This window comes from Mobula birostris, chromosome 6, assembly GCF_030028105.1.
Source record: "Mobula birostris isolate sMobBir1 chromosome 6, sMobBir1.hap1, whole genome shotgun sequence".
Taxonomy (NCBI): Eukaryota; Metazoa; Chordata; class Chondrichthyes; order Myliobatiformes; family Myliobatidae; genus Mobula; species Mobula birostris.
This window is the reverse complement of record NC_092375.1, coordinates 151029529-151057224: the sequence shown is the minus strand read 5'-3', so window position 1 is coordinate 151057224 and position 27696 is coordinate 151029529. Positions and strand designations below refer to the sequence as shown.

At 43.7% G+C, this 27696-nt stretch overlaps 2 protein-coding genes across 2 annotated transcripts in view; both read right to left on the bottom strand.

The window, feature by feature from the left end:
• Window positions 1-9645, bottom strand: part of gtf3c3 (general transcription factor IIIC, polypeptide 3) — a 52070-nt gene extending 42425 nt beyond the window's left edge. The window contains exons 1-4 of the mRNA XM_072261630.1: window positions 9504-9645; window positions 7662-7776; window positions 6858-7030; window positions 3953-4076 (exon numbers count right to left, since the gene is read on the bottom strand). Coding sequence (XP_072117731.1) covers window positions 3953-4076; window positions 6858-7030; window positions 7662-7776; window positions 9504-9602 — 511 coding nt within the window. The 5' untranslated portion in view covers window positions 9603-9645. The remainder of the gene's footprint in view (window positions 1-3952; window positions 4077-6857; window positions 7031-7661; window positions 7777-9503) is intronic.
• Window positions 9646-16520: 6875 nt separating this feature from the next.
• LOC140198617 (uncharacterized protein C2orf66 homolog) lies at window positions 16521-19502 on the bottom strand. Its single transcript, XM_072259618.1, has 2 exons — window positions 19380-19502; window positions 16521-16706 (listed from the first exon to the last, which is right to left on the bottom strand). Exons 1-2 carry the CDS (start codon window positions 19500-19502, stop codon window positions 16521-16523), a joined length of 309 nt encoding a protein of 102 aa, XP_072115719.1.
• Between the last annotated feature and the right edge of the window lie 8194 nt (window positions 19503-27696).

The following is a 27696-nucleotide window of genomic DNA, read 5'->3' as shown; positions in this document are numbered from 1 at the left end:
TGTTAAGTGAACCGCTAGGGAAGGGCAGGTCTGCCAAAGTCCAGGAAGGGCGCGAGAGGTTTATCTCGGCCGGATTGGTGTCAGTGAAAGAGGGGTTAAAACCAGTTCCAGTGAGGATCTGGAGAGACACGGGAGCGTGTCAGTCACTAATACTGAAGAGTGTATTAGAGTTTAGCTCAGAGACCCAGACTGGGGAGGTAGAGGTCAAAGGTGTTGGAGAAGGGACAGAGTCAGTCCCTTTGCACCAGATACACTTACAAAGCAACCTGATCTCCGGACTAGTCACGATCGGGGTGAGGTCCGAATTACCGATGAAAGGCGTGGCAGTCTTGCTCGGTAATGACATCGCCGGGGGAATCGTGTTCCCAATCGTGAGATTGACAGGTCAGCCTGCCAGCAGTGAGGCCCCGCCCATGGACTCACAGGTTCATCACGGGACTGCGGTAGTGAATTTAGCTGCGGTGGTAAATTTAGCTGGAACGTTTCTACCAGTCTTGTACGAGACGGGGGTAGAAAATGAAAAGGAGTGTAGTGAGACAAGAGGTAGTAAGGGAGCTGGGACAGACGTAGCAGTAGCCAGGAAAGAATTTGTGCAGACGCAGGAGCGAGACGAGGGGCTGATGGTTTTGGCAGAGACAGCTCTCTCTGACACAGCTTTAACAAGGGAACTAGTAGGCTATTGTGTGGAGGAGGAAGTGCTAAGGAGAAAAGGGAAATCAAGTACTGTACCCGCAAATGAGGAGTGGGGGGTGGTGCAAAAGAGTTATGGGGATGAGGTTCTTAACATGGCCGACGAGGTATCCCCCGGTAGACATTTTGCGGTGCTGGAGGAAACAGTTGGTGGAATCATGAAAGAGATTTACCGGCTGCCCAGGGGGAAGAATGTTATTGATCATGACCGACGCGAACTGAGACGGTCACCGGCTTTTGATATGCTAACAAACCTAGTCGGTGTTAGTGTGGAAATCAATGAAGCTAGGGTCCCCCTGATAAGAAAAAAAACCATTTTGAAAAGATTAGTATGGGATCGATCAGATGGGAGAAGGCTATTGTTTTGGCCAGGTCTACTGATAAGGTCTCTCCCTTAATCCCCGAACAAAGCGAATCTTTAGCAGAAGTAATTAAACGACTCGCACCCGTGTGCTTGATTGTTCCGAGGCAATGCAAAGAACTGGGACGTTGGGTGATGTCTGTTACAATAGGTCAGCCTAGCAAACAACAACTATATATAATGAGTAATTCAGTGACTAAAGGGCTGATGAACCCAGAGGTGTGTATTGGCAATTTAATACGGCTGTCTGAGCCAGCTTGATAGTGGAACCTTGAAGAAAATGAATTCGGCCACACGAGGGTCACTTACCTGGGTATTGTGGTGACACAGGGGCAGCTGGCAGCGATGCAAGCTACAGTGCAGGCTATCGCTGACCTCTCAACCCCGACAGACAAGAAGGCCCTCAGAAGGCTCTTGGAGAAGGTGGGGTACTGTAGGAAGTTTTGCAATAACTCTGCGGTCACTACCCCGCCGCCTCCTACTAAGCCCTTGCGAGAGAAAACTGAGTCGGAATGGGACGACCCTTGTTATTGTGGTCCGGGACAAAACCAAATGAGAGGTTACAATGATCGAAATTCATCAGTGTTTTTGGCCACTTTGAAGTTTGCTGAGTTGGAGCCTGGTCTAAGGGATTATTAATAACACATGTAAAAGGAACAGAAAATGCGATGACTGTCTGTCAAGGTGTTGACAACTTCAAACTCGCTGTGTTAGCCAAATAGCTGATAAAGATGTATATTTGTGCGTGTATCAAATAATGTATTCATGTTTGTAATTTTTACCTCCCGGTAAAAATCCTTAAAGGGGGGAAGTGTGACGAGAATACACATAGATAAGATGTTAGCTGTCCTGTGTGATCAGCAGTGGTCTGCCACCTGTCTTCAAGAGAGAGATAAGGAACACAATGAAACAACATCTGGAGATGTGTAATGAAGGGACGGGGGAGAGAGCTGTCTGGAGCGGCTCCCCCTTTGAACCCTGAACTGTTTGAAGTGATGGACAGGCGATACCCCAGCAGGGGGATAAAAAGGGACAGGTTCGCTAAGGCAGGACACATGACACCTGAGGTAACGAGACCCTGGAAGCAGTGCACCTCTCACGAGTCGGTGGGAAGTACCGGACCTTAAACGCACAGGGTGGAAAGGTACAATCAGCGGGAACCCGGTGTGTGTCCACCCTCGTTTGGGTGCCAGGTTCACTGCAGAGGATCGACCGCATCTGGAGGAGGGGTCACAGTCGGTGACCTCAGGTGACATCACCAAGGACCTGCCCGAAAGCTGCTTGTGAGCCATATCGCCGGTCTGTGAGTGGAAGCCGTGTCTGAATGATCAGTCGTTCCCGTTCTCTCTCTCCCTCCCCCCACGTTGTCCATCGCCATGGCAACGATTACTGCGAACTGAACTATTAAATCGAACTGGACTTTTGTGTCACTTCGAAATTGGTCATTTACCCCTAGACAACAATAGAGCTTGATTGATGCTGTTATCTTAATTCTGTGCACGTGTGTGTTTATCATTGCTGAACTGTTGCATTTATTATCCTTTCGATGACTGTGTTGCTTGTTTCTTTAATAAAACTTTCTTAGTTCTAGTAATCCAGACTCCAACTGAGTGATCCATTTCTGCTGGTTTGGCAACCCAGTTACGGGGTACATAACAATTCAAACTCTTTTCTTTACTGGCCCTCTAACTTGATATCTCAAAATGCAGTGTCAAATTTTGATCGCTAATAAAACGTGAAGTACATACAACATTTTTTGTTACAAAACAAAATCTGTAAGTGCAAGTTGTCATTAAAGCAAATGCATATAATGCACTATAGTTACGGTTTTGAAAAATAATATAATCTGCCTTTCTCTTTTACCAAAAGGCTTCAAAATATCATTCCTATTCCAACCACTTACTAGTAATTCAGAGAGTTCTTAAACAATTTCCTTACTTTTATCTCCATTACATTTGTTAAAATTTCGTTCCTACTGACAACCTGAAAAGCCCATTGCCTCAGTCTGTCTTAAAAGTACTGACCTACTACCATAGACATTTGTCATGTGGTTTTGCTCTGCACTGCCTCAAGGATCCATTATCAATATGTAACAAGGCATTCAGGACTGAATAGTGTTCTGCTTAACCAGTGCTTGTTGTCACATCAGTTAACTCAATTGTTTATAATTCAATACTTGAGTATGGTATTCACTTGTAAAGTCACTGTGCCAATGAGTATAGAACAAAATTCATATACTTCATATATTGTCTATACTTCTCACTGCCTCAGTAAAGCAGCCAGCATAATCAAATACCCCACCCACCTGGTCATTCTCTCTTCAGCCCTCGCCCATCAGGCAGAAGATACAAAGAACTTAAAAGTACGTACCACCCAGGCTCAAGTACAGCTTCTACCCCGCTGTTATAAGACGACTGAGTGCTTCCCTAGTATGAAAAAATGGACTCTTCATCTCACAAGCCACCTCATTATGATTTTGCACCTTCTTGTCAACCTGTTAGCACTTTTTCTGTAGCTGCTACACTTTTTTCTGCATTCACTTAGTATTTTGTACTACCTCAATGCACCGTGTAATGAATTGATCTGTATGAGTAGTATGTAAGACAAGCTTTTTACTCACTGTACCTTGGTACGTGTGACAATAATAAAGCAATTCCAATTCCAAATTTTGCAGAATATTGAGAAAAAAGACAAGCAAACTCAACAAATTCCGCAGAATAAAAACCTAAGAAAGTTGTGTAAAACCTCTCAAATGACAACAATATTTTATTGATGATCACAACACTCTGAACATTTTTTATAATATACTCCTTGGTGCATTTTCAATAAGTTTCAGGATCTACAGCTATATAGAGTAGGGTTCGACTTTCCAACAAGATGATAAACCAAGCACTGTAATACCTTGTCTGATGATTTCCATACACATCATCACAGCCTCTTCACGGTCTCCTCGCGCAAACCTGATGTTAGCTTCTCCCATGAGACCTCTCAAAGCTTTAGGGAGTTTACTTCGAGGTCGCCTCTCCTAACAGTGGAAGAATGGTAAGAAAAAAATAGATTACTGTTAAGTTCCCTCTGTTTCAAATGTAACAGTGTACTATATCAGGTTCACAGTTGAAGCATGCCCATTTGATCTGTTAACGTCATTCCATTTTATTCGATATCATGGATTTAGACATGATACTCTTTCACCAACCATTCCCTAAACCTAGTTTCTTTACCTATTCTCCAGAGAGGAAAAAGTCACAAAATTAGATTTATAAATGAATTACGTCTCTTTTGATTTCCATGATTTAAAATGACCCCAAGTCAAATGTCTTCTCTGGGAAGTGATTCAAGATTTCCACTAGGTTATGAGAAATTTTCTGTTTCAACTTAAGACTTTCTTGAAGCATTTCACTATCTTTTATTAATTCTAAATTATATCAGCCCTTTTCTAGGCATTTTGTTCTAGAACTATAAACTAGAATGAAAAGAAGAAAATAAAATTTCAACAAATTTTCCTCATAACAAATTATCTAGAATCATCTATGTCACTCTAAAACCTTCATCATGTATCTATATTCCTAATGAGATAGAGCCAGCAAAGTTATCCAGAACAAAATTCATAATGTAAAATTTACTGCAAATGATCTGCCCTAATGACGTACCCAAAACTGTAGTATTTTCTCATTTTATTGATGTTAAATATTTACAAAACAAAGAGTAATTATATCTAGGTGACTCAAAGGCAGTACTTCAAAGAAATATTTCAAATAACATTAGAGGTTTATAAATTCCAAACTAAAGTCAGAAGTATTCCACAGTACTGATGATAATAAAGTATGAGGCATATGGATGACATGTCCACGCTCTATAGCACTTATTGCAGACACTGGCTATCAAGTTGAATTTTAGTACTTAATGTAGTTACCAGCATATAATGTATTACTTTTTACATCTGAAAAGAATATGTGTCATACCTAAGTTCTTGTGACATTCAATTAGCAAAATCAAATATTAATATTTGTCAAATTATGTGAAATGAGATTAACTTACTCCCGAAATGGAATACCACTAAGGAGTCATTCAAGCTTTCTGCTCTGCTTTAAGTCATCATAAACCCTCATACCAGCTAAAGCTATGCACCACAAACATACATGGTCAATTTTTATGGTCCTTGCCCACTCAATTGAACAAATTTGCTATTCTGCTGATGAGTCAGAGGCTGGGTATCTCACAGCTGGTGACGTGCCTCTGCCCCCTGACACCTTAAGACCTTTCTACCTCTCTTAGGAAGAGGTCAGGAATTTGATAATATCTATTCTACTTGCCCAGACGACTGTAGCCTCAACAAATTTCAAGAGGATCATCCACCATCTGAGACAAAGCATTCTATTTAATTCGCACACAACCACCATGCTAAATATTTATTCCCTCTGCCACTGATGTACAACGGCTAAAGTATATATCATCTGCAAAATCCCTGCCTGGGCTATTTCAATATCATGACCCAAACCTGCAACTTTACTACCAAGAAAGACAAAAGCAACAGATGAATGGAAACTCCACTCTCTGCAGGTCCCACTGCAGGACGAAAACTGTTCTGACTTGGAAATATATTCCTGGAACTCACTACCCAACAACACTGTGAACATAGCTTCGCCACAAGAACTACAGCAGATCAGGAAGACAATTGGCTACCAGCTTCTCAAGGGCAATTAGGAATGGGCAATAAGTGCTGGATTTGCTGGCAGTACATGCCAGAAATGAATTAAAATAATGTTGTGAAATACAGAGATGTATGGACGTACATGGATCCATGAATGCCATCTTATGGGCTTTAGCATAAATTAAACTTCTCTGACTGTTACATGAGTGGTAATAAATGGTTAATATCTGTCTACTTGAATCTGAGCAATGGATCTAAATCCTCAGTGCCATGTGGACTGGCACCAAGGCAGTTATAATGCACAGTGAGCTTCTTAGTAAATATTTGTGTGTCTTTTGCTTTGGCCTAGCCCTAATTTCCATCTTGCTTAGGAAAATAACTTATGAACCGTATCATCCTGATAACCCCAAAAATCTTGCATCAACAGCTCCTCAGAAATTTGATCTTACTGCCTTGGCTACACCATAAACTGACAGATGTTCTCAACCTGGGCCATACACAATAACTAAACCTTTGCTTAACAATAGAACATATCTCTTCAAATAGCTCTACTGCTCCAGTCTAAACAAATTCATAACCAATGAATACCCACTATGCTTCTTACTTAGTCCTGCTTATCTTCACACCTACGGTCAACTGTGTTAAACTATTACAGGCACTAAATCAAGTTGAGCCAAAGCCAGTGAATAATAGTAACATTATGCACAACAGTCAGAAGAATATACTCTAGTATCCAAAGTGCAAAACATTTAGACTAAGCTCATTCCAGTTCTACGAAATTCAGTTTACACTATTAAATCATCTGGCTAGAGGTGGGAATTGAAGAACTTCTAACCGTTATGTGTTACATTTTAAAGCACAGCAAGAACAAGGTTTTTTTAAACTGACCTTTTCTGTTTACAAGATTCTATATCCAGTAGGTTGGATCATTTATTTTGTAAAATCTATAAAAAAACATTCACCCCCAACTTGTCAGTAAGAGTATACTCCCAATAACTTCTGATTCATAAGACAACTGAAACTACTGAACTGCTCAGTCAGAGAAAATTTGTTGCAAATCGTAATGAAGAGAAAAAGAAAGTATTCAAGAACTGGACAAAAGTAATTGACTCATTCAGCCAATTTCTGTGCTGGAAGCATTGTGAAACTGCTCACCCTTTGCATTTTCTTGTGTTCTCGTTGCAGCTCCATCTCCAAGGCAAAAACATCTCCAGCAGAGAGCTGTTCATTTTGTTCATGCTCCTCGTCATCGTCATCACTTACATGATCACCAAACATTGAAGCAAAAACTCGATGAACAGACTTGCTTACACCATCAGAGGTTTCCTCTGCAAAACCAAAAAATGCAATATGTCACGTTTTCTATTTATAACTTTAAATAAAAGTCAAAAAGTTACCATAATTCCTTAATGTGGTTTATAACATTCAGTGTAACAGACTATAGAAAATGCTTCCCCCTTCCATCTCAGTCCGGGAGAGGGGTCTCATTCCGAAATATCGAATATCTATTCATTTCCATAGATGCAGCTGACGTGCTGAGTTCCTCCAGCATTTTGTGTGTGTTGTTATTGGAAATGTAGCTTCTTCAAGAGAATTTCATTTCCCTATATGTCAGTTATCAGATATTATTGAAACATCTGCCATTTTATACTTCTAACGCTATTCTAAATTACTTTTTTGCTAACTTCTTTGCACTCAGTCCATATCTGAGAAATGACGGAAATTGGTCTGGGACTTTTTCCACTAGGTTGACACCAGTGTCTACATTTCAAGATAACAATATGAATTATTTGTATACATGAAAGCTCTCACCTGATTAAAATACACAACTTTAGCTATAAACTTCAATATTTAAAATTTTTCTTCAAACCATCTATTTTACAGCGTTGACAGATGCCTGTTTTTCTTAAAAAGTAGAAATACTAGCCAACCCTTTCCTACATCAGATGAATCGTATACCTGAATCATCTGCCCCTTGTTTGGTTCGACTGTGTGAAGGCCTGGATGGGACATCAACATCTTCTGCTGCTGTGGTTTCTCCTTCATCTTCAGTTACCCCACCACCTGTGGCTTCCTAAGATAAGCAAAAGAATTGTGCACTCATTATGTTATACCAATAATAAAAATGAAAAAACTTTTAAAGGTTTGAATGGTGCAGTTAAAAAATGCCACAGAAATGCCATTCGTTTTATTCCACAGTATTTTCTTCTACCAGAAACAAGGCTCCTTCTCATCAAACGAAAAGATACTCTTAATAAGTTAAAATATTTGATAGGGAAAAGGGCCATCATAAAAGTTGAAGCATTGCACATGCTTTCAACTATCTTGAGCAAAGACAATAAGAATATTCCACAGAGAAATGGTCTGCTTCAAATCAACAACAGGAGTATTTTGTGTAACACGTAGTGGTGATTGATATGATGCGTTCAGAGCCAGTGATTTCTCATGTCCTCTTATTACAAACATGTACTAAATTGCCACCAGAGATTTTTTTCTAGAAAGACAATACAAATATTTTTATATGGTAACTATTTTGCTATAACTCAAACGCTCAAAAGGAACAACAGAGAATTTAGATCAAGTCTTAACCAATACACATGACCGCAGAGTTTGCAGAGGATTGTGCATTCAATCATCACCAACACAGATATAACCCTTCCCACCATGGTGCCGCAAGACAGTGGCATCCATCATGAAGGACCCTCACCATCGAGAACATGCTCTCCTCTCATTACTGCCGTTGAAGGGAAGGTACTGGAGCCATATCTAGTGTTTTTAGGAACAGCTTTTCCCCTCTACTGTCAGATTTCAGAATGGTCGATGAACACTACCTCCTTATTTCCCTTTTGCATTATTTATTTACTTTTTGATAATGTATCATCATTTTATGTCTTGCACTGTATTGCTGCCACCAAACAACAAATTTCATGATATACTAAATGACAATAAGAGGACTGTGTGTCCTCATAATCTAATCTAATATACTGTACGTCAGTGATAATAAATCTGATTCAGATTCATAATGTAGAAAGGTCCAGAAAACTAATTTGAAGAATGAGTACATGTATTTATCAGTTTCTGACAGAGGGGCAGTATATGCCCACTTTGTGGCTGGGCTACTTGCCAGGTGCACCTGCTCAGAGACGCAGGAAGCAGGAATGTATGGTCTTTGACATCAATTACACTAATGCCGATGTTCATCTATTCACATGCCCTCTTCACTCCCTAGAAGAAACCTCATCACCGAGGCAGGAGATGGAGTTCAAGTACCACTCCAGCAACCACTGCAAGTATCTAAACTGAGGTTTACTACCGTAGTGACGTTGTGTTCATCTGAGAGGCAAGCGACTCTCTAAGCTTGGTCACTCCACCGAGCCGGGGAGTGAGAGATCACACCATTCTTTCAATCAGCAGTGACTGGGAGATAAACCTGCTCTTTCCTTCCAAAATTATGAACCGTGTGCTGCTAGTGCTGCAGTTATTCTCGTTTCCCCAAGCCAGGGGTTCGCCTCCGAGGGGAAATTCGTTTTTTTTTAAAGCAACAGGATTAGTATTGAACATTACGGGTACACCCTCATCTCCAGCACTGCAGCCAAGAAGGCAGCTTGACACCATTTTCTGAAGGGCATTTAAGCGCTGGATCCACCTGTGAAGCCCACGTCCCTTGAATGGGTAAAACAAATGGGGCGGGGGGGGGGGAGGTTGCTGGTGATCGCGGATTCAGTGGATCTAAAGGCCTGTCTCCGTGTTGTGTGCGATATTGTGCTCAAAGCACAAAGTCTACTGTTCTCTCTCCCTCACCCGCTCCCGCGCCTTTCTCTCCTCACGGAGCCGCTCAAATTCCTCGAAGGAGATTTTTCCTTCTAAATAGTCGATGAGCTCGGGACTGAAGCCCGACATTTTCCACCTGAGCCGGAATAATTACAGGGCGGACCGACTCGGTCCGTTCATGTACACAGTCCGGTGGAGATTTTGCATCTTGATTTCGTTCCGAGAGAGAATCTTCATTCTCCTCACAATTCCGTCCACTTCGGTAATCTTCGATACATGATGCATTCGTGGGACTTTAAAATACTGCTGTCGGAAGAAATTTGTAAAATAATTTATGATTATTGCTCATTTATTAAAACATCTGTGTCATACAATTTTGATACAATATCCTGTGCTTTATATTGAAAATTAATTAATATAATGTAAATCTAAAACGTTAGAACAAGTAAAATAATAGAATTATGCACAGACTGTTGAACAAATTAATGAAAATCTGTAGGTGGATTGAAGATACTTGAACTATTAATAATTTCTCTAAATTTGTTTTCAGAATGTGGGCCGTGCATTTTGCCTGTACCCAGCAGTCCTGCGATGAGGAGGTGGGGAATGAAACAATTTATATTTATGGAATTCTTCCTCAAATTCAAGATATCCGAACAGACCTTCCATACAATTTCAATGTTTCATATGTGGACAGTGATTGAGGAAATGCAGATTTAAATTTACACCCAAAAGTACCCACAACCAGAAATATGTTGCTAGGTCAATTGCTTAAGGACAGGGCACTGGATATCTCACCCTCTTCTCTTAACAGTGCAATAACATTTCAGGTCAAAACCCTTCATCAGAACTGGTGTCTTTGGCTGCCTTAAAGTTTTTATTCCCTTTGTTCACTCCAGATAAGGCCCTTCTGAACTTAAAGTACTCTATTCAGTAGGACCCATCCCTAACATTTTAATCAAAGCTGCCACAAAGCTTAACACAACCCAACCTCCAAAAGTCGGGCATTGCCTCCCTCAGATATTTTCTCAGTAGTTCTTCCCTAACACAGTCTTTAGGCTTGTAGTATCTTAGACTATTTGGCTCTCTTCTACCTCCTATCCAAGATCTCAGGCAGGACTGTCCACTCTGCTCTTGCCTCACTGAGTATGTTTCTTCCTACTGTGACTTGATCCTCTCTCACATGTTTCTGTTCCTTCCACAAGATTGGTAGTTTTCAAGTCCGTGGTTCTAATTCATTCATATTCATCATTGATATCTACATCTATCTAGATCCTTCTACACCTCTGCTCCACTGTAGAATGGTTTGAGGGCTGTCCACTTCTTTGACCAGAAGCCTAAACAGTTCCCTTTCATCAACACACTCCTATGCCTGTTCCTACATTTATGATCAATTATTGTCTCTGGATCAAAGGAGTCAGAATCACAATCAGGTTTAATTTCATTGATTTATATGAGGTGAAATTTGTTGTTTTGTGAGAACACTAGAACACAGGATAGTACAGCACAGGAACAGGAACAATGTTGTGCCAAACCAACTAAAAAGCAAATCAAATACACCCAAACACTAATCACTTCTACCTACAGAAAGATTAGATTAGATTAGATTATGAAGACACTCAGTCCCCGTTTATTATCATTTAGAAATGACAAAGTCCTTATCTCTCCATCTTCCTTACATCAATGTGCCCATCTAAACGACTCTTAAAAGCCTCTAATGTATTTGACTGTACCACCTTACCAGGTAGTGCATTCCAGGCATCCACCACTCTGAGTAAAAGAAGAACCTACCCCTTCTCACTTTCAATGCATGCAAAGATATAAACATGACCATAATTGAGCTCCCTGCTCTTCCTGGGCGTCGGTAGGATGGTTACCTTTTTGGAGCCGGTGCGAGCCTCAGACTGCAGCAATGAGAGGTACAAGATACTTGAACACTCCTGTCAGTTGGTCGGCACAGGCTTTCGGTGCCCAGCCAGGTATTGTATGCCTTTGGACCCTGGCGACCCTGACGGCCTCCAGCACAGAAATCACGAGGTCACCGAATGCTGTGCGGATTCGCACAGGTGTAGTTCCATTCTGCATTTGAAAGCGTTATGGACGATTATGGAAGGCATTGAGCACATCAGAGAGTGAAGCATCATTCGTGTTTGTACTGTTAGGTTTCGCCTTATAGGAAGTAACCCGAAAACCCTGCCACAATTGTCATGCATCCGATTGTGTCTCATGGAATGTCACATGGAGTTGCCCTTTTGCAATGCCCTTCCGTAGTTTATACCTGTAGGATTCTGGATCACGGGCTTGAACGCCACAGATCTAGTTCTCACCAGACCGCAAATCTCCATATTCATCGGGATCTTCTGGTTTCGGGAAAGTCTGTTCGTTCTCGCAAGCACACACTCGTCCACGTAAGTCTTGATATAAGTCGGTGACGGAGTGCAGTATTCATTCAGATCCGGAGATGAATCTCTGCATATGGCCCAGCCTACCGATTGAAAGCAATCATGTAAACGCTCTTCGAACTCCCTTGACCATACCCTCATGGTCATCGTGGCTGGTGCTGCGGCGCCCAGTTCCTGCCTATACGCTGGGAACCTAAGTACACTCAGGTGATCCGATTTGCCAATGGGCGGGCACGAACTTGCACGGTAAGAGTTCTTGGTGGTGATGCAAGAGTGATCTAGTGTTTGCTCCTCTGGTCCCACTTGTGACACATTTGTTGGGGGTGGTACGGCAGAGCAGCCTGCAAGCTGGACTGGCTGAAGTGTCCTGGGGTCGTCGGGCGGACAGCAGAGTGCGCTGTCCCGAGTCCTCCAGTGCCGGCTTGATATTGTGGCTGTGGGAGCTTATGCTAATCTCTTTTTATTTGAGCAATGGGACAGATTTTGTCTCAGTCCAAATCGGTCCTTTTATTTTATTTTTTGGTCTATCAATGATCTTATTTGTGCTGCTCTTTGCACTTATGGAGATCTGAAATGTAATTACATCTACTGCCAATTTCCACCCTCTCTCACCGTCAGGCGGTCCATCTCTGACTCTTCCATTCATGCATTTCTCCATCTCTACCTCAAGAGATGCTAGTGACAAACATCTGTTAAAGCCCACAGACCCCGCAGGGCTCTTGACTACATTTCTTCCCACCATCCTAACAACCCCTTCTCCACTGATGCCTCTGACATGGTCCTTCTTTGTCCTGAGCCACAATTTACCATCTCGTACGGCTGACATAGTGCCTGACTGCACATTGTGTATTTCCCTCACCTCAGCTCTCACTCCTGCTTCTGCCGAACAGGGCAAGAACGGAGCACCCTTTCCCACTTACCACCTCAATCAACGGGCTATCTTCCGCAATTTCCGGCACATTCAACAAGATTCCATCATCTGACACATATTCCTCTCCCCTGAGCTTTCCAAATTGACTATTCCTTTCTGGTCCACTCTTCCAAGTCTTCCAACCACCCTTCGTAATGCACTTTCCAATGCAACTTCAGGAGATACAACCCTCTGTTACTAAGACCTCCCTTCTCACTATCCAGACACTCAAACAATCCTTCTGAGTGAAGCAGCAATTCGCCTGTACTTCCCCTAGGGTGTTGTATTTGGTGCACACAGTGTGTTCTCTACATTGGAAGAGAACAAACATGGGTTGCGTGACAAGGTAAGGAGTATCTGCACAAGTGATCTTGACCTTGCTGCCTGCTGCTTTAATTCTCTATCCCACCCCCGTTCCGATCTAAACACAAGTGACCTTCTACATTTAAAACAACAAAAAAAAACAAGGCCGAGACAAGTTTTGTTTTTTGACTGGGAACACTGCAGCCTTCCAAATTCAGTATTGACTCCTACAGTGGTGTTACTATTTCTGCCTGTATTAGGGCTTGTAATTTCCTCTATAAGCCATCTATCTGTAATATTTCCTTTTTTTATGTCGCCTCTGGCATCATCTGGCCTGCTGGACATTACCTACAACTCCCAATTTCACAGCTTTTACACCACGTTTTGCTTTTCCTACCTTTCTTTCTCTAATTGTCCTCGTATACACTGTGCTCTTTTTCTTTCTCTCTCTAATTCTGCTCAGTAATGTATTCACTCTGACAATAGATTATTTTCACAACAACCCAGGCCTGACTCAGAAACAATTAGCCCTTTTGTCCTTCTCCGTGATGTCTATAACTTAAATTGGTTTTCTCCCGGTCACAATTTTGACAAAAGGGCTTCAATCCAAATGTTATTGGTGTTTCTCTATCTGCAGATGATACACAGCCCGCTGAATGTTTCTGGCAAATCTTGTTTTTTTTTGGGAAGCGTAGCGCAGCCGAGATCCTTCAGCAGAGAGTCTGCGTGCTTGACGACAATCCTTCTTTACCCCTTTATGATTAAATCCAGATTTCCTTCCATAGATATCAGCACTTTTTCCGTCCAGTCTCTCTTTCTGTACACTCTTGAATCTCCATCTTCAGTACTTAGCATCATTTCTACGCCCTGCCAATAGGTCCCCTCTATTATAACTGGCTAAAGTCTTTGATAACTCTCATAGGTTTTCCAACTATTGTTTGTGTTAGATAATAGATTGTAAGATAAGCAAATATTCAAAGCATTATATCTTTCCTCTTGCGCTCAGTGAGGAAATGTGTTGTGTGGCAATTAAACTTAATGAGAACGGTTTTCGCTTAATTGGTGTTTCGCTTAATCCGTGTTTCCCATTTAGTGTAAACTCAGTTGATTTTGCTTTACAAGTAAAATCTTCAGTGTGTCAATCTGTGTCATTCTTGTCATATAAAACAATCCTATTTTTTCCAACCACAAGGAGGGAAGAATAGGATTGGTTTATTCTACAAAATAGCTTTTAGACAAACCTGATGAACAGTATTGCTAGTGTCCATCTGCTAAATAAAAACCCCTTAAAAGCCCTTTGAATTTTAATCATTTTATTTCATTGTGTGGTTTTATTTAAGCGGTAAGGCAAAAAAAACACCTAAGGTTGTTGTGATAGGTTTGAATGAAGAAGACTAGAGGTCTCATACGGAACATTAACCCCGCCATGATCAGTTTAACCGGAATCATTGCTGGATACTCTGGTCATCGGGGTTCCTTTGGTCACGTGTCGTCAGAAAAGGCGCAATGGCAACTCGAATCTTTGCTCCTGTCTTGGGAAACACACCTACGGCGCCACCAGCTCAGCATTCTTCAACCCAAAATGCAGGCTGCTTGATACTTAATTGTACATGATGTTAAAGTGTAATTTCAAATTAAGGTAACCATTTCGGACTGTACAATGAAAACTGAATTACAGTTGTGAATCCTGTTTCATCCACTTTGTCCAATGCTGCTGCAACTGAAGACTGGATTTGATCTTTCTATTCCAAAGTAATCCCTTGGAAAATCAGTTCGCATATTCCTTTTATCGATCCTTATATCACTAGTTATGAAATCTACAGATTGTGATGTATGACCCATACTTCCTGAATTTCGATCTAATGGTAACGGTCACGGTATCTTACTTCCACCATTAATAGTGTTCTCACCTGTAGCGAAAACAGAACTATCAAAAGAAGTACAGTAATTGGTTTATTTCTGTCACATGTACCGAGGTTCGTGAAAATCTTTGTCTTGGACCACATTGCCTTTGTTAGTTCTTCTGAATGCTCACCCTCCCTCCGTCGCCGCTGCTTGACGCGCCGAGCATTTCCAGTCTATATCTTTTTCTCTCTTTCTTTCCACAGTTGTATCCATAGTTATTTAGTGCATCTTCTGATGCTCTCATAGCCGCACGCAGCCGTAATCAATCACAGCGAAAGAGCAGGCTGCCTGCAAGTGTCGACAACGTTGCCAAGCGAGGCTGTTCAGTGTTTGATGAAGCTCATCCATCGACAATGCATTGAAATCGTTCGGTAACATTGTCGGACGGTGACGTGGGATAAAGTTGTACTGTATGTCGGAGTGGTCGAGTCTATCCGATCATGGGTCACAGCCACCACGGACACCCATGACTGGAAGTCACCATACCGCTGATGCTAGAAATCGGAAATAAAAATAGGAAGTGCTGGAAACACGTCGTAAATCAGGCAGCATCTATGGAAAGAAATTGAACTTTTTTCGGCGTATAGCCCATCAACAGGAAAATGGCCCTTCATCTAATTAAGAGCCGGCACCCTGAACCGCTAACTTCTTCTCTTCCCCGGACGCTGCCTGGCCTGCTGGGTATTTCTAGCTCTTCCGGGAAGGCGAGTGAATTCGCACTTACCACCTAACCGGGAAAAGCTTAGTATGTCAATTAACCGTATGTGGAAACAGATATTTTCATAATCCGTGGGTTCACCCTTGCCACTTTGAAAAGTTTACAAATTTTTTTTCCAGTTGACTTTGTCGGATAAAGGAGGCTATATTACCTAATCCAACCCCAGCCCCCAAATTCCGACTATGAATTCTTTCTTTCGGCATTATCTTGTAAAGTTGCTGAGGTTCACTCCTTCATTCAGGGGGCCTTTGATATTTTATTGTATCTGTAAGTATTCTGCTTTCAGCCCTTAACTTTACCTCACTGTATGGACCGGCATTGTTGCGTGTGATCTCACCACTAAATTCTCCACCAACGTTTTTCATATTATTTTCAAGATAAAAATAGTCTGTTATGATGCAGGTAAGGGAAGCAAACGTAAGAAAGACAATCACCTTCATATAATTTTACACATTCATTTATTTTACCCTGGGTTATTTAACTATTGTTGAATAATTCCAGATACGTCCTTCATTGCGGTGAAACGTCAGACTGAAACGATGCAAAGTTTGCATCGCTGAAGACAGAAGGAGAATTTAAAAGTATCAGATGAAGACAAAGACCATCTAAACGTAAAGTAAGCAGCATCCCTTGATAAGTTAAAGCCCAGTCCGTATTACATGAAATGCGGCGCTTCGATTTTTAAAAATCAATACAAATAAAAGACAATGCAAACAAGAGAATGTGAACTTAAAAATTAAAAAGATGTTGACTTTATTGATCCAGGCTACTGCTGAGATCATCAGCGGCAGCATTCCATCTTGTTGTAGTCATCCTTTCAAGAAAGCGGAAAAGGAATCTTTCTGTCCTTCGTAGTCTGCAAAGGCTGAGGAGATATGGTTCGGGTAAAGAGAGGCTGCCACATTTGGTCTCCTGTTGTCCATTCGGAATGATTTGGAGAACTTTCCAACATCAACCCCTCGGCCAGAAAAATAAGCTTGAAGCGTTCGGAAAAACTGGGGGGGAAAGAGAACCAAAGTTCCTCATTAAGACTATGATCATGTTCATTGACTATTAAGTGTTGCCTACCAAATCTGTTGGGATTCTTTGAGGAAATAACAGGCAGGATAGACGAAGGAAAGTCAGAGGATGTTGTGTACTTGAATTTTCAGAAGGCCTTTCACAAAGTGCCGGACATGACACTGCTTAGCGAGAGACCACGGCAGATACCTACATGGATAGACGATCGGCTGTCTGGCAAGAGGCAAACAGCGTGAATGAAGGGGATCTTTTCAGGTTGGCTTCCGACGACTAGTGGTGTTCCGCAGGGTTTGGGGTTGGGACCGCTTCTTTACACTTACGTGTCAATGATTTGGATGACGGAAATGATGGCTCCATGACAACGACTGCGGACGATACGGAGATAGGTGGAAAGGATGGTAGTTTTGAGGAAGCAGGGAGTCTGTAGACGGACTTAGATAGATTGGGAAAATAGGCAAGGATGTGGCAGATAGATAGGATATAGTGTAGGGACATATATGGCCATGCACTTTGGTAGAAGAAATAAAGGCGTAGACTATTTTCTAAACGGGAGAAAATCAGAGTAAAATCGATTTGGGAGACCTTGTGAAGGATTTCCTAAAGGTTATCTTGTAAATTGAGTCACTGGTAAGGAAGGCAAATGCAATGTTAGCATTCACTTCAACTAGCATATAAGAGTAACATACTAGCTCTTCCTTCAGTTAGTCCTGACGAAGGGTCTCGGCCCGAAACGTCGACTGTACCTCTTCCTAGAGATGCTGCCTGGCCTGCTGCGTTCACCAGCAACTTTTATGTGTGTTGCTTGATTAACATACGAGGAGCGTTTTGTGGCTCTGGTCCTGTACTCGCTGGAATTTACAAGACTTAGAAGAATGGGGGGAGAGGGGATTTCTTTGAAACATCGAATATTGAAAATCCTATATAGAGTGGACGTGGGGAGGATGTTTCCTATAGTGAGTGAGTCTAGGACTAGAAAGCACAGCCTGAAAATAGAGAGTGGAGGAATTCTTTGGCCAGAGGGTAGTGAATCTGTAGATTTCATTGCCACACACTGCTGTGGAGGCCAAGTCAATGAGTATATTTAAAGCAGAGGTTGATAGGGTTCTTGATTAGTCAAGGCATGGAAGGTTACGGAGAGAAGACAGGAGACAGGGCTTGGAATCGATAATAAATTTGCCATGATGAAATGGCGGAGCAGATTCGCTGGGCCGAATAGATTAATTCTGCTCCCATATATTATGACATTATGGTCTATGTCGCACCATTCACTGTCTGATTGATGTTTATGAGGAAATAATGATCGATAGGTTCATTAAATTGGGACAAATTAGACATATCAGAGTGCAAACGTTTGCCATCAAAAGATGACGTGGAATGAAACGGAATACCTTCAGCCATTTCCTGTGTGAAATACTCTTGCAAAGTTTTAGTGTTATTATGAGCTGATGAAATTCTGTCACGTTACAATTAGCTGCTAAAGTAGACCTGATGGCAATTGGAAAGGGTCAAAAGGCGGTTCACGAGAATCTTCCCGGGAATGAAAGAGTTAATGCGTGAGGGGCATTTGATGATTCTGGGCCTGTCCTCGCTGGGGTTTAAAAGTATGAGGTGTGGGGAGGGGGCGAGCTCATTGAAACCTATCGAATATTAAAAGGTCTGGATAGAGTGGACGTGGGGAGGATGTTTCCTAGAGCGGAGGAATCTAGGACCAGAAGGCACAGCCTCGGAAGAGAAGGACGTCCCTTTAGAACAGAGATGAGGAGAAATGTCTTTGGCCAGAGGGCGGTGAATCTGTGAAATTCATTGCCACAGAAGGCTGTGGAGGCCAAGTCGTTAGATATATTTGGAGCGGAGGTTGATAGGATCTTGAGTAGTAAGGGTGCTAAAGGTTAGGGGGATAGGAGAGAGGAATGGGTTTGAGAGGGATACTAAATCAGCCAGGATCGGATGGCGAGCAGACTCGATGGGTCAAATGGCAGGATGCTGCCTCTGGGTCTTATGGTCTTTCCACCGGGGGCATGAAATCAGCAGCCAACACACTCACTCAAAAGGCTGCTTGCTCGCCCTAGCTACTGTACGTGTTCAGCAAATTTATAACAAATCTACCACTGACTGCCTCACCTCGACGCTCCTAAAATAAACAAGTCACAAATTTAAAACTGTCTCGTCCCGTCATTGTAGCGACAGCAGCTGCTCTACCTGGGCTGGAGAAATAAATTATACTCATAGCACCGAGGATTCATTCACTACATCAACGCAGCTTTTACCATCTGGAGCAAGTGAGACGTTTAATGTCCCTCACTTTATGGGAGACGCTTCATCAGGTGACAGAGTTTCAACATCTTCCTAACTGAAAACTTTCTTGCAGCCACTAAACTGAACGAGACCGTGTGACAGTGAACGAGAATAAAACATTGCACCCGTTTTAATCCCTTTGAAGAAACATAGATATCCCTAAATAAATCGGCAAACTGATGAAAAATAATTAAATAGCCCTGAAGATAATTTTACGGAGTAATTTCCCCGGCCTATTTGCGAATATACATCAAATGTCAAAATAAAACCTTTTTCTATACAGTACTACGTCCAGAGATACCTGTGTTCGGTTACTTTGTACCGACAGAACCAACGTAGTCCTAAATCCTTACCAACTCTCTATTTCTTGGGTTTTCCAAAGATTTCCAAGCATCCTTAGATTCCAGAGGGATTGTGTGGACCGAAGTCACGAGGAAGAGAGTTAGACAGAAAGTAAAAACCTGCGTTTTCAGCATGACTGCGCATCAGAGTGCTGGAAAGAAAATCAGAAGGATTATTTCTTACAAAACGTCAAGACAAATTTGATGACTAGGAGGTTACAATCTTTTGATACTCACAGACTGACTTGGCCTCAAAAATAAACGAGTAAGCGGCACTTACTGCTGTACAGCTTGAAAATGCCTTCGTATGGCAGCCAATTCTGTTTTATAGCTGTGATGGTTTGTGTGGGTGTCAATGACGTTAGCAGTGTGTGCCAGAGTATTGATATTTGAATAGATTGATAGGAAACGCTGAGGAACAAACCATTCCAATTTTCATTCACAACTGAAATGTTAATCTCGGCAAAAGAAAACATGGCCCCTATCTTTATGAATTCGGGTGAGAGGTTCCCGAACCTGAAATCTAATAGAGACACAGGAAACTGAATATGCTGGAGTTCAGAGTATCAGTCTGCTGAGGGAACTCAGCGGGTGGAGCAGAATATGTAGGGGTGGGCGAGAAGGGGGGAGGATTTGTTGAAACCCTGCCACAGTTTTCCGAATGGAAATGTCGATATGCCTCCCCTGATCCACCCCCTCCCTATCCCACACTGATGCTATTCAACCCGTGTAGTTGATCCAGCGGATCGTTTGTTGCTCCAGAATTTTAATATCTGTTTATTAGTAATTAATTCCAAATTTTGCCGAATATAACCTACAGTCTACGCTGGAGTACCTCGACCCTGAAAAATAAACTTTCTTAATTCTAATTCACAAAGTCGTGGGGCAAGTCTAATCCAAGTCTAGGACTCCTACTTTCAACTGATTTGTGTTCACTGGACTAATGTAACAATTACCAATGCTGAACAGTTCTTTATACCGACTTATAGAAGGACAGCGCGCAGGTATTGGCGAGGCGCTGTGAAACGGAGATCGGTTCCATATGAAGATAAAGATCCTATAATACCGTGTTTAAAAGGGCGTCAATTATGTACCAGTCAACACTTCAAAAATATATTGAACTGTTTTTAACCATAACATATAATTACGCGGAGCGCTGATGCCCCCAACTTCGCTTTCTAAATGCAAGTTCTTTCCTCCTGGTGATCTCAGCATTAGAATTTATAGTAACACACGTAAAAGTTGCTGGTGAACGCAGCAGGCCAGGCAGCATCTCTAGGAAGAGGTACAGTCGACGTTACGGGACGCGACCCTTCGTTAGGATTAACTATTAGATTAATTAGAATTTATAACTATGTTTCACTATCTTTAAATCTCAAGCGAATCGTGACAATATGGGCCATACGGACGCACTAGTGAGTTGGGATTGCACAACTTTGTGGGCCGAAGGGCCTGTATTGTGCTGTATGTTTTCTATGTTTCTATGTTTCTAAATTCAGGGTCTTCATGGGAGGAACTCAACCTCCGCACTTTAGTATGTTCCACAATTACTCAGTGGAAACTGACCACGCAATGGCTTCCAAGCAGAATGTGACCAGATGCGAGTAGGGTTCGTGGTCCACGTTCCTGACCTGTATTGTCTACAATTTGACACATGCCGAGAATAGATTCCCTAAGACTTTCCTAAAACACGGCGATGAGAGAGGACTATCCATTTTCACCACCCGTATCTGTACTTGCAAGAAAGCCGGAGGAACATCAGACTCCAGATGAAAGGTCTCGATGCAAAACTTTTGACTATTTCCCTCCACAGATAAAAAGCTGGGGGCAATCAGTAGGTCAGGGCAATATCTATGGAAATGAATAAATAGTCGACGTTTCGGGTCGAGAACCTTCATTAGGACCTGCTGAGTTTCTCCAGCATTATGAGTGTCTTGTTCTGGATTTCCATAATTCAACCACCGAACGCATCTTCCCCCCCCCCCACCCCTCCACGCACACATTCACTTTCTCTCTCTCCCTCCCTCCCTCTCACTCTCTCACTCTCTCCGGTTTCTGCAGAGATCGCTCACTTGTCCATTCGTCCCTCCCTACTAATCTGTCTCCGGACACACGCCCCTGAAAGTGACAGAAATGCTACACATGCTCATTCACTTCCCCCTTCTCTTCATTCAGGGCCCCAAACAGTCTTTCTAGGTGAGGCAACTCTTCTCCTGCGAATCTATTGCGGTCGTTTACTGTATCCGGTGCTCCCGGTGTGGTGCTCTTCTGCGTTGGTGAGATCCGTCGTAAACTGGGGGAACCGCTTTGTCGAACACCGGAATTTCCCGGTTTGCCAACTATTTTAATTTCTATCCCCAATCAACATGTCGGTCCATAGCCTAATCCTCTGCCACGATGAGGTCACTCTCATATTCCGCCTGGGTAGTCTCCAACCAGATGACATGAACATCGATTTTTCCTTCCGGTGTTTTTTTTTCTTTTTTCTTCCTTCCCCTTCCCTCTCCCTCTTCTTCTATTCCCCACTTCGGCCTCTTACTTCTTCTCACTCGATTATCATCTCCGTCTGGTGCCCCACCTTCTCGCCTTTCTCCGGTGGTCCACTCTCGTCTCCTATCAGATTCCTTCTTCTCCAGCCCACCCTCCCTGCTTCAACTATCATTTTCTAGCTGGTCCTCCTCCCCCCCCCCCCCCCCACCGTCTTATTCCAGCGTCTTCCCCCTTTACTCTTGATGAAGGGTCTTGGCCCGAAGCGTCGACTGTTTATTTATTTCCATAAATACTGCCTGGCCTGCTGAGTTCCTCCAGCATTGTGTGTGTGTTGCTCTGGATTTCCAGCATCTGCAAACTCTCTGGTGTTTATGGTTTGTTGCCCTCCACAAGCTCTACCTGACCCGCTGAAATGCTTCAGTAGTTTGTTAAATTGCTTCAGATTCCAAACCCGCAGTCTCCTCCATCTCAAGTCTTGGTTGATTTTACCTGAAATTACTGTTCAGGATGGAAATTTTCTAAGACTTCAGCCGGAGATCATTGTTATAGACACTTTCTGTATGTGTGCACCAAGTATAAACACAGAATCAGGCTCGAGAGAAAATTTATCCCGACTGCACTTGACCAGATCAACCTTTGTGACATTTGTGAGTGGCTTCGAGCCGCAGCCACAATCCCGAGTCACGTGTGGGCATTTCTCAATACTGTTGGTAATTTGGGCGAAGAAGAACAACTCCGCAAATCTTCTTATTTTCAGGCAACACACATAAAAGTTGCTGGTGAACGCAGCAGGCCAGGCAGCATCTCTAGGAAGAGGTGCAGTCGACGTTTCAGGCCGAGAACCTTCGTCAGGACTACTGCGTTCACCAGCAACTTTTATGTGTGTTGCTTGAATTTCCAGCATCTGCAGAATTCCTGTTGTTTGTTTCTTATTTTCAGGATGACTGTGCTAAAATTAAACATTGGGGCACTTTGCGTAGGCACAGAGAGGATATATTTTTCAATTAGAATTTCCCACGTACTGTGATGAAAAACTGATTAACGGATTACGACCTTCTTCAGAATATATTGTGGGCATGAGGTATCGAAATAACACTATTGTTTGATGACTTCATCTGCAATAATAGACTTGCGCACTGGGCTATGGTATTGAAGAAGTTTAAGGGAACTTAAAGACTTAAAGAACTAGAGACTCCCGGGCTGCGGAACAGTATAGACCTTCCAGCTAATTAGTGTTTCATTGTGGTGGTATTTAACTCCCTTCCTCTCGTTTCAATCTTGTCAAGGCTTGACCAAGAACAAAACAACGGCGACATTCCCTGCTTACCGTCGAGAAAGAAGCTGCTTGCATTTGACTGGTCTTCCCCTCGCTAGCAGCTGTCGGAGGAAAGTGCAGGAATTCCGCATTCGATTGATCGGCGAGGCTCGTGGCTTTGGCTCGTTTTGGGGACCACTGCGGTTCGTGTCGCAAGTGTTTCTGGATTCTGGTTACTCTCTATGCTGTTTCTGACCGGTTTGATCGGTGCGGACTGGGGCGCTTCAACGAAGTCAGCAACAGCCAGCTAGGGATGCGGCGCTGAAGTGAAGTAAGCCGAATACTCGTGCACTCTCAGTTGGATATTCTACGTGTTGTTCGCTCTCTTTTCCCGCTTGCGCAATTTATTCTCTTTTTTCGCGTGTTAGGAGTTTGTCTTCCTTGACTGTGTTCCATGGTGTTTCTCCGCTTTTGGTTGCCTACGGGAGGACGAATCTGAGTTGAATTCTGTATACATACTTAGACGATAAATGTACTTTGAATCTTCGAAGACTGCCGTTTAGACTGACGTTAAGGAGCAGAATTTATTCAAAATTCAGTTATTACTGCCCAACCGCAGTATCAGCGTTAGTTTTAGTTTGAAAGTTCTAGTTAACAGTCCGGTTGGCTAAATTTTAATTGTTTTTTTACTCTTTATTTCTGCACAGTTCCCATTAAAAGTCAGTGAATTATTGATCCGCTTTAGTGTCTCTCGGCACTTAAGCCTTAACCTCACACTCTCGTAAGCAAGTCTCGGCAAAAAAAAACACGGATCCAGCAAAGAGAGAATATCTGACCTTGGCCCCGGCATTCTTTGGCCAGATAGGAGACGTTAGTCCGTTGCAGCTGCGTTGGAAGAAGTGACAACTCCACAATTTCCATCAGCACAGGTGCACCTCAAGACTAACCCTGATCTACTCGTTTACACTTACGACTGTGAGGCTAAGCACAGCCCCAATGCCATATTCAAGTTTGCTGATGCACCACCGTCGTAGGCCGAATCAAAGGTGGTGATGAATCAGCATATAGGAGAGAGATTAAAAATCTGGCCGAGGAATGCCATAACAGCAACTTCTTAATATTAGCAAGACCAAAGAGCTGATTATTCTCTTCAAGAGGCGAAAACCGTAGGTCCATGAGCCAGTCCTCGTCGGAGGATCAGAGGTGGAGAGGGCCAGCAACTTTAAATTCCCAGGTGTTACTATTTCGGAGGATGCTTCCTGACCCAGCATGTAAGAGCCATTAAGAAGAAAGTGCGGCAGTATCTCTACTTCCTTGGGAGTCTGCCGAGATTCGGCATGACACCAACAATTTTGTCAAACTAACTGCGGTGGAGAATATATTGACTGGCTGCATCGCAGCCTGGTATGGACACAACAATGCCCTCGAATGGAAAATCCTACTAAAACTAGTGCCTATGGCCCAGTTCGCCACGGGTAAAGCCCTCCCAACCTTTGAGCACATCTACATGAAAAGTGGCGCTGGAAAGCAGCATCCACCATCAGGGACCACCACCACCCAGAACGTGCTTTCTTCTCGCTGCTGCATTGGGAAGAAGGTAGAGGAGCCTCACGATTCGTATCACCAGGTTCAGAAACAGTTAGTACCTCATCCATCAGGCTCTTGAACCAAGGAGCATAACTCCACTTGCCCAATCATTAAAATGTTCCCACAACCAAAGTACTCATTTTCAATGACACATCATCTCATGTTCTCAATATTTATTGCTTATTTGTTAATATTATTTCTTCTTTTTGTAATTGCACACTGGTTGACTGCCCTGTAGTGCGGCTTTTCATTGATTATTGGTTATTGGATTTATTGAGTACGCCCAGAGAAAATGAATCTCGGGATTTTATATGGTGACATATAGGTAATTTGATGATAAAAATTACTTTGAATTTTTGACTCCAGAAATACGCAGATACTGGCAGAACGACAGGCCCAGTTCAGACCAAAGTTCATGGAAGAGAAAGAAAAATTTGTAGAGGCTGGGCTGGCCCACTTTTTTTTTAGAGCAAAACTACAAAAGTTTATATACACAAAATACAGATATTAAGTATTTACAAGACAGTGAATAAATTCAAATTAAGAGATGATTACTACTGTCTAAAACAGTCAATTCACTGTGAGGCCCACAACTCCCGGAAATCCCCCATGTTCCCTCTCCAAGGACAGCCGGGCACGAACATATCTTCGGAAGAGGGGCGGGCAGTCGGCCCCGGCAGAGCTCTCGACTTTCCGCTGCCTAGACCCGTGAATGGCGAACTTGGCCAGGCCCAGGGACAAGCCCACCAGCAGATCCTCCTCGTGACCCACCCCCTTCTGTACAGGTATATAAGGAGCGCGGGGCTGAAGTATGGAGGGGCTGCAACCTCTCACACTCTATATACGCGTAGTACATTGACTCCTCCCGGTCACAGAATGGCCAGGTGGACGGGGTGTCAGTGAGCCTGTTACACAGTACTGCCCTGTGCAACACCTTCCACCCGAGGTTCCCAATGTACAGGAAGAGATTTCCACTGGGGCCTCCCCTGCCGGAAGGTAAAATAGACTGCTAAGGCGTTTCTGGTCGGCAGACGAAGGCAAGGAAGTGAAGGCTGTGCAGGAGCAGCCCGTACACCTAACGCTTTGGAGCGTCACGGAAGGGCACGGTGGACATTCCCGCGACATGGTTCAGGTTTACGGACCCTCTTCCGCGTGGTATCCTGAGGCCTGGTTCCGACGAGCAATTCTGGCCGATCCACTTCCCCTAGCCCCCTTGACACCCACCGCGATAGGATGGGGACCAGTCAGCTGATGCTTGCCGTGGGCCCTGCTGCAGGCTGTGTCCCCGGCGGAGAAGGTGCATCGCCAGCGCATGCCATCTCGGATGGTGGTCGCTATACAGAGATATCTGCAAGGTCCTAGGCGGAGAGCATGCAGACGAATGAGTGGCCGCCCCCGCAATCGGAAGACAGGTCGGCAGCAGGGACCCAATGACTCCTATTGCCCCATAAGTCCACCAGCCTCTTCTGGGTCCTGGAGACAAAGCAGTGGGCGGGACTAATGTAATCAGCCGCAACAAAATATATCGGAGGCAACTAGGTGCTTTAGTACTAATGCCCTACCCGGTATGAGATTGCATGAAGGAGTCCCAGTAGAGATTTTTGTCTCCTAGTCCCGCCAGTGTGCCGGCCAGGCTTCCTCAGTCGAGCACAGGTAGACCCCCAAGTAGAGGGGGTGCGCGGTGCTCCACGCAAAGAGTCTTAACCCCACCGATAGGGAGACCACCTACCACTGACCCACCAAGAGGCCCGCGCCCACGTCTCAGTGTGACAGCTACTTTCAGAGTGCCAAGCCCAGTCGCGGTTGGAAGAACAAGTGCCAGCCCTCGCAGCGACGTTTCGGCAATTCACTGCTGAGAGTTGGAATCCTGTGGCAGCGATGACGGCTCTCAAGGCCGTGGTTCAGCCGCTCACTACCGCCAGCCCAGAATCGCAAGCATTACTGCTCTCGCTGTCACAATTCAGTAACTTTTAGCCGTGTCAGTCCCATTCCCAGCATCACCCAGATCCCCCTCTTCAAAAGCCCCCTCAATCTCGGGCGCTAATGCCCTGTCTCCCATAACCGCGTTCGGACTAGAACAGAGTACAGGTATTCCTCCAACAGGCAGATCCTCTAGTGACGTCGGTGGCTGTAGTAATTTTAATGTCCAGAGTGAAATGACTTTCCAAGGCCAGCCTGGTCAGTTGGTGATGCGCGTAAACTGGCGCACATGGTAAATCTCTTAAGCAAGGAGTTCCCACCCTTTTTTTTATGCCATTGACCAATACAATTAAACAAAGGGTCCGCGGACCCCAAATTGGGAAATCCTGCCTTAGACTGACCCCCACTCAGCCTGTTCAGCGCTCTACGGGAACAACGTTCCTCCGTAACCCAGTCGTTTTGACATTTTATCAAGTTCATGAGTTCTCGATCTTCCACTATGGGGTTAAGAAGCTGTCCACTGATACTGCACCCGCGCCAAGGTAGAGGGACGACGCAGTAAAGACGGGGTGGAACGACAGATCCGTCATCACTGCCTTCCGGCTGGGACTAAGCACAGGGACACCGAACGAGCTTGCAATGCGTGACGAGTAGGGCAGCCTGGTTGACCTGATTAATCTGGCCATTCGAATTGACACCTGGGAACCCAGTGGCGCAGAGAAAGAATGCCAAAGCTCCTCACTCCGTAGATCACTTTGTCCCGCATCACCCAGTGCAGTTCGCGCAACAGCCTATACAGGTAGGGCGCGTGAATCTATCTCAGGAGAGACGACATCGGCGCAGGAGAACAGGTTCCTGCCTCTATTGTGGCGTTTTTGGCAACTTCCGGGCTGCCGTCCCAAGCGCCCATTAAAATGGGATATCCTTCCCTTAATTGTGTGCTGCGCCCAGCTTCCTCGCCGTGGGGTCTCGGACTCATGAGCTTCAGGCGTTTATTGACTCCGGGGCAGCCAGGAACCTCATGCATATCTCTCTGGCTCAAAGATGGAGAGTTCCGACTCGGCAATTGAGAGAGAA